Raw genomic sequence first — 16280 nt, forward strand, 5'->3', positions numbered from 1 at the left:
GCTGGACAGACCAAGTGACCTCAGCTGTTCCTCACACAGCTTCCCCTCAAGGCTCTTCATCATCTCAATAGCCTTCCTTTAGACACTGTATAACATCCTAATATCTTTTTTATATTGTGGTGACCAAAACTGCCCCCAGCACTCGAGGTGAGCCCACCCCAGAGCAGAGCTCAGCAGGACAGTCCCCTTCTGTCCCCAGCTGGCCTCCTGATGTCCTGATGCCCCCCAGGACAGGGATCTCCCTCTGGCTGCCAGGGCCCTGCTGACTCCTGTCCAACTTGCCATGAACCAGGACCCTTTTCTTGGCAGTGCTTTCCAGGATCTCATTCCCTGCCTGTCTGTACATCTGGGGTTGCCCCATGGCAGGTGAAATTTCTTTCTGAATCACGATAATAGAGAGAATGTTTATCTCAATGCACTGAAAACTTTATTCTCGCACTAACCTAGTAATTCTGACCTCCTTTGCTACTGTGCCACACTTCAGCACATTCACAACTCTCCAAAATTTAGTTTCAGAAGAGCTGAAAGACCAGATGTGATTAGCAGAATACAGGGCTATCCACTCTCATTAGTTCTTGTTGCCTGATTAAGTTTTTATATGCATTTATAGGCAGAATTGCTTGTGCTAACTTTTGGAGTGGTGTTTTCTCTTTTGGGAGAAGTTGGTTCCCAATTGTTTAATGGGGACAGGTTCCTGGATCATTGGGATCCACAGCATTGATAACTCCATTTGCTGCCATACTGAGCCATTGGAGCCTTTGCCTGGGGTGGCATTTCCAGTGAAGACTTGTACTCTAAAGCACAAAACTACTGGTCTAGAAAAGTAACATTTATTATACAAGGTGAGGGTTTTTTCTCAGGGTGTGCATGGTTCACACTCTTCTCATAAATTTCATAATCAGGGTGTTCATAAATATGACAAATGTAAACTGCTGTGAGTGAATCTTGGTTTTATTCCTTGTTCTTAGGTAGGTTTTTGCAATTGTTCACAGCTGGACAGACTTGTGAATTCTGTGAATTTCCTTTACTGAATCTGGCATGAAAATTTCCCTGTAAAATTTCTCATGCAGAAAGAATGGATATACAGCCCTGAGAAAAAGTACTGGTAGAATCCCAATGTTTGTTGACATTTTCACTGTTTTTTCTGAAAAAAATTGCCAAGATTTTTTCCTACAACACATTGTGATTTTTTTTGCAGGCACAGTACCTTGTGAGAAGAATAGTGCTTTTGTTCCTCCAAACTGTTATTTTTAATTTTCAACATAAATGAAAGCAGGATGGTAACAGACTTTTTGCGGACACAAGAATGGAGACAACAAATATAAAGTATGCCTGGGTTCAGATAAAGTGTTAAAATAGGAGCAATATGGACTAGATAGGGGAACTTTATTTGTGATGTACTTCTGTTCTTCCGAAAAAATAGAAAGGTTAAAATTGAATTATTTTAATGTGTGGAAAGGATTGAAGGTTCTTTCCATTTTCTGTGTTTCATTCCAAACCTCTGAAGAGGGAAGGAATTAAAGTAATGTGTATCCCTAAAGAAATGTGGAGTTGATATTTTATTCCTAACTGGAATATTACTGGCTATTACTTACCAGAAAGGCACTAGCTGATATTGGATTTTAGCTTGGTTTGCCAAGTTTACAGTGTACAAATACTTTATAGTTGATTTTAAGCATCTCTAATGAAGTATTGTAGAGGTCCTGTTCCTTCCTGTTGTAAGAAGCTGTCCCCAGGACATCAGTGGTGCCTTGGCCTGAATTAAGCCTCTACAACTGAAACCAGACTTAGTAAAATGAAAGTCTAGAAGGCCTTAGTGTAGAAGCACTACAGCCTCAAGTTCTGCCCAGCACTTGAGGCTTGAAAACAAAAGCCAAATATGTTCTTCAAGGTTCTCCTGTCATTGCCTTGGCATGGAATTTGCAGCTTGGAATGATTTCTTCCAAGTCTAAGACTTAGAGGTTTCTCTCTGCTTTTCCTCCTGGCCAGATACTGGACAGCTGACAGATTTGGCCTAGATTGCAAGATTTCCCTTTTCTCACTCAATATAAATAGTGACAACCAGCATATTTCTGCTGAATTTGAGGTACCTTTCTTGTATATTTGATGAACTGTCACATCACAGCACTCCCACTTCCTCCTACAGTTTATTCCTGTGCTGATATTCCAGCTCTGGCAGCCACCGGGCTTTAGGAAATAATCAGCCTTAAATTCTTGGTCAGGCCAGCTTAGTGTGAAGGAATTATGTCCCAAAAAGAAGTGTCTGTGTCTTTTCAGAATAATCATACCAGCTCTCTGCTTGATTCCTGTCTGGGCAGTACCTCTTTTCAGTCACTCTCCAACTGCAAGATAAATGTTTGGTGTTTCTGGTCTCCCTGCCTCCCCCTCAGCCTGCCCACCAAGGCCAAGACTTTGTGTGTGAGTGTTCTGATGTACCTATACAACCTAGAGAACCAAGTTTAAGCTGTATCACTCCCCCTTTCCTTTCCTTCCTCTGGCACAAAATATGAAACTTTATAATCAAAAGATTCAACTCTCCTTGTTGTAAGAACACCATGAGCATGAATTGGGTTATTTGATATAGGAAAGAAGCTGTTTTCTGATTTCATTTATAGGTTGGATCTGAGTACACTGAGACTTTGTACAAGTTTGGGCCGACACCTGAGCTGTACAGCTGGACCCGATGAGCTCATCCAAATACTGGATAAGTGAATATAATGCCCCTTGTGATTCCCTGTTTTTACAGCTGGGAACACAGATGTTACAGAGTGTTTTAGTAAAGTGGTTACCCTTCTCATTTTTGCAATGTAATCTAGTCATTAATAAGTACCGGGCCTAGTGACCTAATTACAGCTGCAAAATTCAGGGATTAAAGCATAATGAAATGTCAAATTCTCTTTCTGTTCTTACCTTCTGAACACTGCACCTTGAATCTTACTCATGATGAGGAAAGGACCATATTATTTCAAGTTTCAGTGTACAGACAATCATTAATTGGGCTGTTCCTTAGATCAGTGGAACTAAATCAAAACATCATTAATTGATTCTACCACAGCCTCACCCACTACAAAGTCAAAATCATTACCCAAGCAGGATGTGATAGCAGAAGATGCTGAGAACCATTTTAAATAATAAAAAGGCAAAGCAAGAAGGTAGGAATTGCATTTTACTTTACTGAGACTTAAGCTTTTTATTGTAAGGGCAGTAGATTTCACAGCTGTCACTATTTGCCATTTCAGTAAGCTCCTTTGAACTCAAGCCCCCATCTTGTTTTCAAAGCACTGAGTTTCGTTTACCCAAACCCCTGCCAGCAGTTTGTGTATCACTACTGATCTTTCACTGTGCTGTCTTCAGAGAAGAAGCAACGGCCACAAATGTTAAAGAGCTATAAACAGAGACCCCAAGATCCCTACCAGTTATTTATGGAAACAGTGTTTTCCCTTTGTTTCTACAAGGTTGGACTAACTGCTTGACAGGTGTGTGCCCTAATATCTTTCTTCTCCAAACACAGAAATATTAATTGATTCATTATTCAGATTAATTCAACAGCTGATTCAATAGCTTGATGCTCATCCCTTTTCTCCTAATCAAATCCCATTTTCCCCTATAAGTCCATAATGAAAATATTTATACAGAGATTGGTTTAATAGTTAAGTTGTTAATTTATATACCTTTTGGGGTTTGATTACAGCTGTTTGATTTAATCCTGCCTTTGTCTGTCTCAGCCCAGGTTGCAGAATACTCTTTTGCTTAGGCATTGGTAAAAGCCTGTCTTTCTGTAACCTGGCTCTTTCCTCCTGCTCAGTGTTTTATCTCACTTCATTGAACCATTGAAGCAGTGGAACAGAGGTCTGCTCTTGCTCTGAAATTTTTTGAGTAGAGAAACACTCCAAATCTGTGTACAAATGGTTATTGTAAAGCCTTAAACTCATCTCAGTTTGGCATACAGTCACCTCTGTCAGAATATTGCTGTGTTTCCTTGCCCTAGCAAAGCTGATGCAAGCAAAAGTGGCACGCAGAGAACATTTGTGTCAGGTCCAATTCCATTTTGCCCAGTAGAAAGCACTGCATTAGTACAGGAGAAACCAAAGACCACAGAGGCAAAAGTCAGCCACCCAGGCATTCAGACCAACATTACAGCTCCATTTTAACCTTAGTCTTCTGATGTTTGCTCTAGAGGATGGATAAAAACTATTTTACCTTCAAGAGGAAACTCCCTTAGACACAGACTTTTGAATAAATAGCGAAGTCACATCAACACTTACTCATAAAATTCAGCTGCAGGAGTGAGCTTGTACTTGGAGTATTTAGTACCATTGCCAAGCACTGATGCATTGAAGAGTTTTGGATCTGTACAGTTTGGGCTGTTCCAGCTGTTGTGGCAGTTTGTCCAGGGGAGCTCAAATGTGAATGATGAGAATAGGTAATAAAGAGACCAAGCTATGATAACGTTGTAGTAGAAACCCACGTAAAGAGCTATGAGTATCACTGCATAGCCTACACCTAAAGACAAAGGAAAACTCGATTATACATTGCATTTGACATGCAACAGTATACAAAACACTGGAGTTAAACTCAATGATACATGATTGCAAATTCATTTTAGGTCTTCACACCAATAAAAAGGAATTTTTGACATTTGCATACACATATGCGGACACAATGTACCTGACCTCTAAACAAAAAATTACAGAAATGGTTCTGGAAAATGACTGGCTTTTATCAAATCCAGTTGTTTGTCAGAAAAAGAAATTAAGCAGTGCAATGTCAAAATTTGTCCTTGTACAACTCCATTGCTGATTTGCTTCCAATGCAGAAGATTGCAAGCCCATGTTAGGAGTGAAATTCACTTCATCTTTGTGACGTCAGGGACCTTGGCAACTTCTCTTGGAAAAGTAAAGCTCGACACTTGAATGAAGTTTCCCTATGCCTCATGTTCCCACCCTGAACTAGTCTGGAACAGACACTGATTCCTCTCTTGTTTCTTTCCCATTACTACTCTAGATTGGCTTCCATCGTCAGCATGTAAGTGGCTCCAAATCATGCATGAAACGGTCTGTGCTGTTCACCGAGGTCTCCAGGTGGTTTTGGGCACACCAGTAAAACTTGGTGACTGTCAGGCTGGGGCTGAACTGTGTCCCCTTTTACTATCTCTCCAGGATTACATAATTCAGAGTGTAAGCATTCTCTTTTGACTTTGAACATTTGCTTTGTATTTTTGCATATCATGAAGTGTGGCTGGAGGGTCTCTTTAGCAAGAGCACTCCAGGAAGTGCATATTCTCCTGATGAAAATGGACATTTTCCAACAGTTTGGGAGGAAGCTTTCATACAGATGTTGGACCCCAATAAAAGTTGGTTGGCAGAATTGTTCAGGAAACTTGCTTCACCTTGGCTTCAATCATTCTTACTGTGTGTGCAGCTTTGTTCTCTGAATCTTCCCTCAAAGTTTTGTGTGCTGCATATGAAAGGTAGGGAGTACAGTTATTTTATGAATGTCATCACTGCCACAGTGAGTACTGCCACAGCAACTAGGTGCAAGCCTTTACTTCTAGCTTTCTTCAGTTTAATTTTTTGCCTTGAAGGCCTAACAGTTGGAGATTATTAAGGTTTCTTGTTTCTTTATAAAGGAAGGAAGTAGCAAACGCTGTGAGTATTAATCCAGGTTTAAAATTTGCATAAGGAACAGATGCTGACCCTGAAGGAGTTGGCAGTTCAAAGAGTGCTGCATGTACAAAAGTTACTCTTTGCTCTGCAGGAGGCTTTTAATCTGCAAACCAGTTTGCTCATCCCTAACAATGGGGAAATAATTGTGAAAGTAAAGATGAAACAATATGTTCAAATCCTTGGTGCTTAAATGAATCTAGTACTTGAACACTCAAACTCTAGTGATACACCATGATCAATAGAATGGAGACGAGGGAGCAATCCCCCAAAAGAATAATTCTTAAGTATTAATGTGAATGCTGAAACACTAACTATGGATAATATATTAAATATTAAAATTAGATGATTGCTGTTTAAAAAAGTGTTCCTGAAATTCCTCCAGTCCAGGAAGACAAGAGATGTTTAATATCAAGACTAAAAAATACTGCATCAAATGTGTTTTAAATAGCTCTTCCCTGTGATCTTAAGAATGTTCAGGAATGAATTTGCTCTTATGTTTCTAGCTTTTCTTAAAAGTAATGCTGCCACCACCCACAGTCTAAAATAGACCCTGAAAAAAAATGCAGAGATGAAAACAGACTGTATTACAAAGGTTACAGGGTATATTTGTAATTGCATGTGTTATGATAGCATCTCATTAGAGGTAGAGTGCTCAGAGTTCATAGCAATAATATTCATATCTAAAATTAGAACTATAGTGCTGTTCATTTAGAGAAGCTGTTATGAATTTGTGTAGACTGTGTACTTTTCTTTTGAGTGAGAGATTTGAGCTGTCCCAGAAACACTCAAAAGAGTGCTAGCAGTAAAATCTGTTTGCATGTTATCAGAGGTTGTAGTCAAAACTTTAAAAGTGCTGAGTTTATACCGAGTTGTAAATGCCTCAATGCTTATTACATTTGAGAATCAAATAACTTAAGCTATTCTATATTCTTGTAATAAGGAACTTAAAAATCAACAGTAATGTATGTTTAGTCCACCTTGAAAATGTCAGCTTAAAAACACAGCTGGAATGTCAACAAGAATATACATGAAATAAGTTCTATTTTCCTTTCTCATAATCTTTTTCAATCCAGAAGTCAACACAGAATACCTCTGAGCACAGTGGTATTTGGCTGAAATGCTTTGAGATCCTGAAGGTCTAATTTTTGCATTTAGGTTTTCAAAATCCTCATAGTCATCCAAAGGTATATAAATAATACCAATAGGAATTTTTATTAAGCAAGGGTATTCAGGTTCCTGGGTGCTGGGATGAATTTTATCTCCCATGACAGGATTATAGAAAGGCTAGGTAAATCTATATGAATTAATTTTAAAATTTTGATGCACATTATTTTATTAGCTCGCTTACTTATTTTTTGTTACATCAACGATTTTGCTGTGAGTTTTGGGTTTGACTGGTAGGAAAAAACCCCTCCACTTTTCTTATTGTGTGGCACTAGACTGCTTAAAGAGGAAAGCTGTATTTTGAGAAAGAAGACTAACATTTACTCAGTGTAACCTATATCCAAGCAGCGGATCCATCAAGTTTGGATTGCTATTGTTAAGCTCCTCAGCTTTTGTCAGTCCCAGGGTGAACATGATCTGAATTTTAAGTTTCTAAGGTCAGCTGAGCTTGTCTGGTTTAATTTCAGATATGTCTGTGTTGAAAAGGCTTTTGCATAAGATTTTAGATACAGTCTGGTATACATACAAAAGAACTTATATTTTTTGCTGGCAAGCAATGCTTAAAAATTCTTGAGGTTCCTTAACTTGTTTCATGTACAGAATACATATGGCTTCTGTCACACGTTGATCATTTCCTGATCAAAGCCAAACACCCTGAAGCACCTAACCTATTTTTCCTTGCAGAATGATGCTGTGCACAGACAACACTCCACAGCCTTTTGTTCAGTGATGTTCAGGAGAGTTAATCCTAGTGGTAAACACTCAGTAGTAATAATGTTCAGATTTTAATAAGTGCTTTTCATTGCTAAATCTGAAAGACACTTTACAATGATTGCTCCCACTTCACAGGCAGGAAAACTGAGGTACAGAGATAACACAGAAAACTTCTGTGCTGTTATAAGTCTAGTGGCCAAACCCACAAACTTCACAACTCCATTTTACTGTTGTAGCCACTGGGGTATGTTGGCTTCTGCAGAGAAAGCTCCATGCCCTGAGTGGAGTAGTGGTTACTTTAGTCAGTGAGGAAGGCAGGGCTGAACTAACCTGGATGGGATTTGGTATTTCCAACCTTTGGACCACCTAGAGATTCCCAGTTCCTCCCAATCCCCAGTACACAGGGGAAAGGGAGGGCAGGTCTGAGCTGCTCCTGCTCGTTGCCCTCTCTTACACTCAGCCAGCAATCACCCTGAAGATGATTTCTGTGGCTTTTCCCATTTTGTGCTTCACCCTTGGTAATATAGATTTCTGACTTCAAGGGTTGGGGAAGGGTCAAACACCACCTTGTCTGTGAAAGATGAGAGATCTTTACGTTGCTAGTGATCACACATGTGTGGCACCCTCAGGGGAGCAGAGGAACACTCACCTTTGAAAACTGGACAGATTTTCCAAACAGTGGCAGCCCCTTCTCTGTTATACTGTCCCAGAGCTAATTCCATATAGAACAGGGGCATTCCAGCAATGATTAAGAAGAGGATGTAGGGAATAAGAAAAGCACCTGAAAAGACAGGAAAGAGACATCGTAGTCTTTGTATTGATTGCATTTTTCTTTCTCTGTTGCTTACTTTTACCAGCTAAAGACAAAGCCCCTGCTTACGGAAAATATAAAGGAAATATCAGGAAGGAAGAACCCATGTACTCTTATCCATTTTCTGCATTTTTAAAGGTCTCAGAGACAGAATCCCTGAAAGAAGCCATAGGCTGTCACTCCTATTTCCTATTAATGTTTCCCCTCTGCTTTTTGGTTTTAAAGACAAAAAATATGTGTCCCTGAAAATTAATCCCTAACTGAAGAAGAAAAAAAAGCTGAACACACTTGCATAGCTGAAAGGGAAAGGGACTATGCAACATTTTTTTAGGTTTTATTTTTAGTGTAGTATTTTCAGAAGGGAGCACAGATCCAGCAACAGAAAAGAAAAATGTGCAATCCTGTAAGTGCAGCTTAAACCACTGTGTGAAGTGTCTGCAGGAACCTCTGGCTTGAAAATTAATTACTACTGGCTAATTATATAGAATTTGGACTTCTGTGACATATTTTGAATTTTGCTATAATAAATTTCCTTATTCTTATGAAATGGGTTAGACACCACACCCCTTTCCAACCTGGTGATACTCATGGCCATTTCTGTGGAGGATGTGGAGGCTCCTGCCAGCCCCAGCACAGCATCTGGATATTGCAGCAGGACAGTCCTGGGGCTGCTGGCACCTTCCTGGAGCCCTTCACAGGGCTGAGCATTCTCCTGTGAGTTGTACTGTCACTGAGAAACTGTCACCATTGGAAAAATCCTGCTGTGTGAGCTGCTGTAGCATAAAAAGTATTGCCAGCTGAAATACAAAAGGATCACTTAATGCAGAAACTACCTGAAAATTCCTTAGCTATTTCATATGATCCAGCTCACAGAGAGATTATCCCAGTGCATGGATACATGTGATACTATAAAGCAATTATAGCTGGTGTCATGTTTAATAACTGTGGGCTCTGACAGATCTCTGCCTTGTGGTACAAGAAAAGGGTAGCTTTTATTACATTGCACAGCTTGCTTGGTCAAGAAGAGTTCAATTAATATTAAACTTGCCTGTATGAAAAACGTTATTAGATTGCTTTATTAACTAGAGAGCTGACAGAGTAATTACATACACTGAATAACTGACTAATGTCCTTAGGAATTACCTATGAAAAGGAAACTAGATTGTGAATATCATGGTTCAATTTTTCAGCAAAAGTAAAAAACAGCGGTAGCTTGACTGTTTCTCCTAATAGCAAGTATAACAAACTTTTGCAAACCTTTAAAATCTGTTGTATTGGTTTAGTAATTTGAAAACTTCCTTTGTAAAAGAAAGTAAATTTGCATTGTTCCTAAATTTATACACTTAGAGAAGGTAAAAATCTGGAAGCATGACTGTAGCTTTTTAAAACATGCCAGTAAGCAGAATGAATTACATGTTTAAAAAGTATGTTTGAAATTACTGTTATGCTTTTAAAGTCTGAACAGTTGTTTCTTTACCTTTTGATCTTGCTTTTCACTGATATTACTGGTGTAAGCTGCCTTGCATGACTGCTCAGAAAGGGAATTTTCACTATATACTGGAGAATGGAAAAACAAACTCTGCTCTCTTAGTCATACCACCAATCTACTTCTAAAAGTAACGTGCTGCAACATAATGGTAAGGACAATATATTCAGCATTCAGTCACAAGTTTAGTCATTTGAAAGTTGAAACCTTGCATTGAAACAGACAAGATCAACAGAAAGAAAAAATAGCTTAAACCTTTGAGAATGCATATTAAAATTGAAACATATTGGTTATATCACTTTGGGAGCAAGAATCTTCTTCATGATGGAATGTAATGTAAATACAACTTGCATTTGCATAAACTACTACTATCAGTGATACATGGTTTTGGTAATATTTTAGTGTTGTTTATAATCTGTTTTCTATGTTTGCCATGTTTAACTGTTGCATGTTTGAATACTGTGCAGAAAAAAATTTGTATTCAACAGATGCTTAATACCCTGCAGTTCTGAGCTCTGTTCAGTGTTGAAACATACTCAGCAAAATCAGTCAAGGATACTACATATTGCTTTCACTATATCTACTATCTGGAAAAATTATTTTAGGTGGTTTTACTGTCAGATTTCCTGCAAGTGAGCTTTTGAAGTGCCATACTTGTCTTGCTTTGATCATATTACAGTGTGTGGAGCTGACTCACAAACCTGGCTTGTATTTGGGAGGTATGGAGTTTGCAGGGAGTGATGCTTGATTAATGTCATGAGGCTGTGGAAAACATGATGCCTATTCAGGGAAATTTGTCTTTGAGAAGATTAATCCTGGAGATGTGTAGTGGACATACGTATTAAATGCTAGTTTAAAATACACCATTTTTAAGAGTATGACTAATCCCAAGATGAACTGTGAGGTGTACTGCACTTAGGCACACTTGCTTAAGTGTCATCTGTTTGGCTGCGAGTCATTCCAGGCTTTAGTTATAGGAGGTTTCTTTCTTTTTTTTCTTCCCCCGCCCTGCCCCCGCAAGGGATTAATAAGGTGTGGTGTAATTTTCATCAAAGAGCAGTTACACAGTATGGCAGGGTTTCATAGCTGGGTTACTTTTCAGGTGCTACGTGATTGAAGTATTTTGAAATTGAGATAAATACCAAAGTAAGGGTGCTTAGTCATATTAGTTTGACTTAATGTTTTGGAGTCTTCTGGAAACTTCTTGTTTAGCAGCTTCTGGTTAGGTAAAAAAATAATAAAAAGTCAGGTACTTTTGTTAGTATCTTTATATTTGCTTTTATTTTCCTTGCCAATATCCAGAATCAATTTTCATGATGTTTGCTCAACCCTTTCTGGGATCAAGGCCCCTTCAAGGAGAAATAAATGATGGTCAAGATATCATTCAAATTTCCACATGAAACAGATATAGAATAGAATGGTCTGCAAATGCCTGTGAACAGCCTCTGTGTGAGAGCTGACCAGGGTGGCTCTGGGCCTGCACAGGGGGTTTGTCTCAGGGCTGTTTAGGAGCAGTATCCTATGGACAAGAGGTGCTGTTTGGAAGAATTTTACAGTCCTGTTTGTATGAATATCATGTGGGCCAGAGGCAAGGCAGGCCTGGTCCTCTTGCTTTAGATCCACTGGTGTGAATTGAAGCACCAGCCTCCTCTGCAGGGGCACTTGCTGTTAATGCCTACCCTGCCTGGAAGCCAGAGCGCGTTAGGAGGGGTGGCACCGTGTGTCACTCCTGCCCGTGCCACCGGCCACAGAAACTGCAGTGCTTCAACTCCATGAATCCAGTGTCACATTTGGACGGGCCAGACAGCTGAGCTCTTAGGAAGCAGAGCTTGGCTAACACTTCAGAGAAGCCTGCCAAGACCTCCCCACCTCGGCGAGCTGAGGGAGCGCAATCTGTGCGATGGCTGCCTTGGCAGCAGCACCCGGCTCGCGCTCCAGGGCATTCCACTCCCCCTCGGTGGGAGCACACAGCTGCATCCCACAAGGCAGCACTAGTTTCAGCAATCCCTAATGGTTCCTAATTTCCCTCTGCAGTTAAAAAGCTGAAGTCATTGACATCTGCAATACAGCTCTGGTGCAAGAGCCATGCTTGACTCTACTGAGTCACATGCAGCTCGGAAGGCACAGGCTGGCCTCAGACTGTTGTGAACTGCTACATCTCTCTCCTGACAGATTTCACAGGATCCATACATGTCTCTTGAAGGCACCAGTGCAAATAGGGGGTTAAGGCAGCCTATGTCTAATGCAAAACTAGGTTAGGTCCAACCTCAGCTTCTACAAGAAACTTTAAGTGGAAACTTACACATATATTTTTTAAAAAAACTATCACATTTAATTAATGAAGGACAAAAGACAGACTTTGCATTCCTGTATTCAAACCTCAGCTTCTACAAGAACCATCTATGTGAAACTTCAAGCGGAAACTTACACAGATATTTTTAAAAAAACTGTCACATTTAATTAATGAAGGACAAAAGACAGACTTTGCATTCCTGTATTCAGTGCCAAAATAACTTCTTAATTTTGGTATACCAGAATCCACATGGAGTGTTTCTTCTCTTCATGAGCATTCCCACCATCCTAAGGGGAGGGAAGCAAAAGCTCTAAATATTCTTCTCATTCCTACCAGGAGGTCTCATCTCACTTTTAAATCCCAGAAAGGAAGAAGCATTAATTTACTAATGGCTGAAAAAAGATAATTTAAACAGCTGTGGTTATCCTAAAAGGATTTTTGATGCACATAGAAGAAGTAGGCCAGGACAGGGGTAGTTGAAACAATTTTGAACTCCTTGTGCTTGTTAGCCTTCCGCATTTGTTACCATGGTTATTTCTAGTCAAAATGTTATACTGGCAGGGGTGTCTGCTAAAACAACAAACTCTGAGCAAATATGGCAGTATATTTTCCAATAGGATTGTTTCCAGTATTTGTGCAGGAAAAGTCTAAAAGTAGAGATCTCCCAAATGGTGAACTGAAATACAAGCTAATATCTCTATTAACATTGATCAACACCGGTGGGGTTTTTTTTCATTCAGAATAAATAGTACCCCAAACAATATCAACAAGCAGTTGATAGAATGTAGCACATTTGCTTGGACAACAAGGAAAATGAGTGGAAACTCTGGTCTGTGGATACTCTTGTGAATGAAGAACAAAGTCACTGATGCAGAGTTCTTGAAATCTAGATTGTACAAGATCACCATGGGTAGAAATGGTAATTGGAAAAGCAGGTGTTTCCAGTACATGGATGTTGTCTGGCTCTTCAGCAGACAGACCACCAAGCTTGCACAGCCTCCAAGGGCACCTCTGAAGGAAGGGAGCTGGAGCCTGCTGCTGACAGCTGGGAAGAAGGGCTGGAACACTGAGACCTTTCTGACCTGAGATTAAAAGCAATGAGGGTCTGTGTGGTACAGCAAAGAGATGTCAGAGCTGCAAAGGAGCATGAGGGAACCTCAGGTCAAAGACAACAGCATGATGATAACAGCAGCTGTATGATGATGTTGACAGCAGCTAGCAAGAGATTCCAGTTGTAAAAAATAACATCTTTCTGCAAAACAGATCGCATGACATACCATAAAAACCTCAGTAGCACTTTACACATGTAAAATTCTCCAAGTATACAATAAAATCTTCCAAGTATGCAACCTTTTTAAATGGAAAGTATTTCTAAATCATAAAACAAGTGGATCTATACCATGGTCAGTGACATGATTCTCTTGAAACCTTTACATTTAGCTACTCCCTCTAACAAATTTTTTGCTAGATTTGAGCTTATTTATATTGCTACTCTCAATTTGGGCTCTGAGCCTTCATTTTTTTCCGAATTTCAATTTTAACATCATTCCTTTCACTCAAAAGAAAGTGAAAACAAATAGTTTCCAGAAATGGTTCACTGCAGTTGGCTGAGGCCAGCTGAAGCCTGCATTTTTTGTCTTGAGCTGTTAACCTGCTACTGCCTCAAAATCACTTGAAGTAACTTGAAGTGCAGCGTATTTAGAAGGTGGTCACTGATCAGTAACAGAAAGGGTTACCTAGGCCCTCCCCACGCAAATCCAATCATCCTTTTGCCTTTTGTTACAAGAGTCATGAGCTAAAGAAACCCATTAGTAGCTATTTTGAACAAATTAATGAGAGCTAAATATATCCAGCCACTCAGAGCAGCATGATTCATTCATAAATAACAGCCAAGTCATTGGCCAAGGTCCTATTTACATAAATTAATGAAACGTTCACATTTACAACAATGCGTAGTTTAAAGATAATTGCAGGCACATACAAGAACAGGACTCTGCCCTGTGTTTTTTGGTAGGAAATTAGGGAATCAATGAAGAGACATGGTGGGTATGAGAGAATATAAATCAGGTTGATCCAAGCTGGACAATGTGGCAGTGGGAGCTCTAGAAATTTGCAGGGGCTTCCTGCTGCTGACCTTCACAACACTCACTGTGGCTGGCTTAGGAAAAGAGCAATTCCCATCATTTGCCATGAGTGTGACCATAGAAAGTCCAAAGATCTTCTTCATGGGTTACAATGATAGCTTTTAACATTGTGGCTCTATAGCAAAGGTATTATTGGAGCTAGATCTTTTGTTTCTAGATCAAGCCAATAAAGTGAGTTTTATCTGTAGTTTGGTAAGTAAACACTTGGAGTTTGTAACAACATGAAAGCCTAGCTACTCACATTCCTGCCCAAATCCACCATCTTGATTTTGCGCCTTTTTGTCTTTTAACTACCTGGCTGGCTTAAACAAGAAATGAGAGAGTGAGCTGGACTGTGGAGCCAGCTTGTAGATTTTTCTGTTATTTATGCCATCCCTATTGCTAATGCTCAATAAAACAGCGATTGTAGGAGTGGAAGTATCCTTTCCTGGACAGATAACACTGTTGGGAACAAACCAGCACACTTTATAGTTCATAAACTCTTCAAAAAGTCAGGGGAGATGTACTACTGGGTCAGCATGCAGATGCAGATGCCTCCCTGGAGAACACAACAGACATGACTGGAAACTTAAGAGATATTAAATTAACAGTGAAAAATACTATTCTAGCACTTAATTAATAGAAATGTTCTATTCGTGCTTTTTTCTCCAACCTTGCAGCTATTAGGGGTCACAAAAGGATATATTCACCTGCAATTGCATATCAACAAAACCACCCAGGTGAGGTGTAGGCTGTACTTCAGATGTACCAGAGCAAGCTGCCTGTCAAAATGTACCCTGATTTATTGGTGGCAGAACATCCATGGCTAAAAATACCTTTGAATTAAGTTATCAGAAGGTATTTTCTGTGAGCTTGTGGATCAAGATAAGCAGTTTTTCCTAGATTCCAACACTAGATCCATAACCTCATGTGATAAGTTTTCCTTGAACTGTTAAGTACTGAAAAGATATATTCTGTGATATGTGGAACATCATCATGTACACAAAAGGAAATACTACTTCATCAGCTTAGCTGTCTTTTAAATGTAGGGAGAGTTGGTGCCAGGGAGATTTTGGCAACTACAGTTCTACTTTGGTTCAGATATAGACTGTTAGTCATAGCTTTCTCATCTTCTCAGAGAACTTGCATGTTCATTTGTGTTGTGTTTTCTTTTCCTCAGTCAGCTGTAAACTAAAATGAATATCTTCAAAATTCGTGGATTAATCCGAATTTGATGCCAGAATGGCTTGTGAGATACTTTGATCTAACTTGCTGCATAGACCAGAGTTGCATACAGAAAAAGCTACAAAGCTGATTGGAAGATACTACACAGATCCTTTGCTATTTGGTTGTTTTGTTTTGGAGGCATTCTTTTAGTATCGTTTTGCTTTGGGGATTTTTGTTTGTTTGTGTTTCAGTTTCAATTTAAGTGTTGGCCTTTTTATAATGGACAGAGACTGAGTGAACTAAACTAATTAATTACAGTGCAATAGTGAAATCTGCTTTTCTATCTGAAATTGCCACCCCACAGGTACTTTTTGGTGTAGTGTGTTCATGCATTAGCAGGTTGAAGAGCTGTGCAGACACTTTTGGTACCTACATTAAGTTATGATACCTGCTTTCTGAGCTGTTCTTTTAACAGCTCAGCATCAGGAATGCCACATTTATATCCCTGAAATGTTTTTCCACCTTAATAAATAAGAGCCTGGTATGAGTCCTCTGAAGTTGAGCCCCTCATTTAGGCATTGGTTGCTCCTTGCTTTCTACTCTCTCTAACATTCTCAGGATTGCCCCTGTGTGAAATGTGCTTTGTGCTGTGCATGTAGCAGGGCAATTCCTGGTTCTCAGCAATCTGGGATGGAGGGTGTTGCTCTTAAAGACTGCTTTTCTTTTGCACGTTGTCAAAATAAAAACCAGCCAGCAGCCTCCAAGTTAAGCACCCTCTGGGGAGGATGCGGTACCCATTTTAGGCAGCATGAGATTCATAACTGTGCCAGGGTAAAACAAAATGCCCAAGACATCT

The 16280-nt window shown here is 39.6% G+C and overlaps 1 protein-coding gene across 1 annotated transcript in view; it reads right to left on the reverse strand.

Annotated features, from left to right (window-relative positions):
- The window catches only part of SLC6A2 (solute carrier family 6 member 2), a 54306-nt gene that overhangs the window by 22547 nt on the left and 15479 nt on the right, over window positions 1–16280 (reverse strand). Inside the window, exons 3-4 of the mRNA XM_039721353.1 lie at window positions 8194–8325; window positions 4266–4503 (exon numbers count right to left, since the gene is read on the reverse strand). Coding sequence (XP_039577287.1) covers window positions 4266–4503; window positions 8194–8325 — 370 coding nt within the window. The remainder of the gene's footprint in view (window positions 1–4265; window positions 4504–8193; window positions 8326–16280) is intronic.

Source organism: Passer montanus, unplaced genomic scaffold (assembly GCF_014805655.1).
Source record: "Passer montanus isolate IOZ18808 unplaced genomic scaffold, ASM1480565v1 scaffold45, whole genome shotgun sequence".
Classification (NCBI taxonomy): Eukaryota; Metazoa; Chordata; class Aves; order Passeriformes; family Passeridae; genus Passer; species Passer montanus.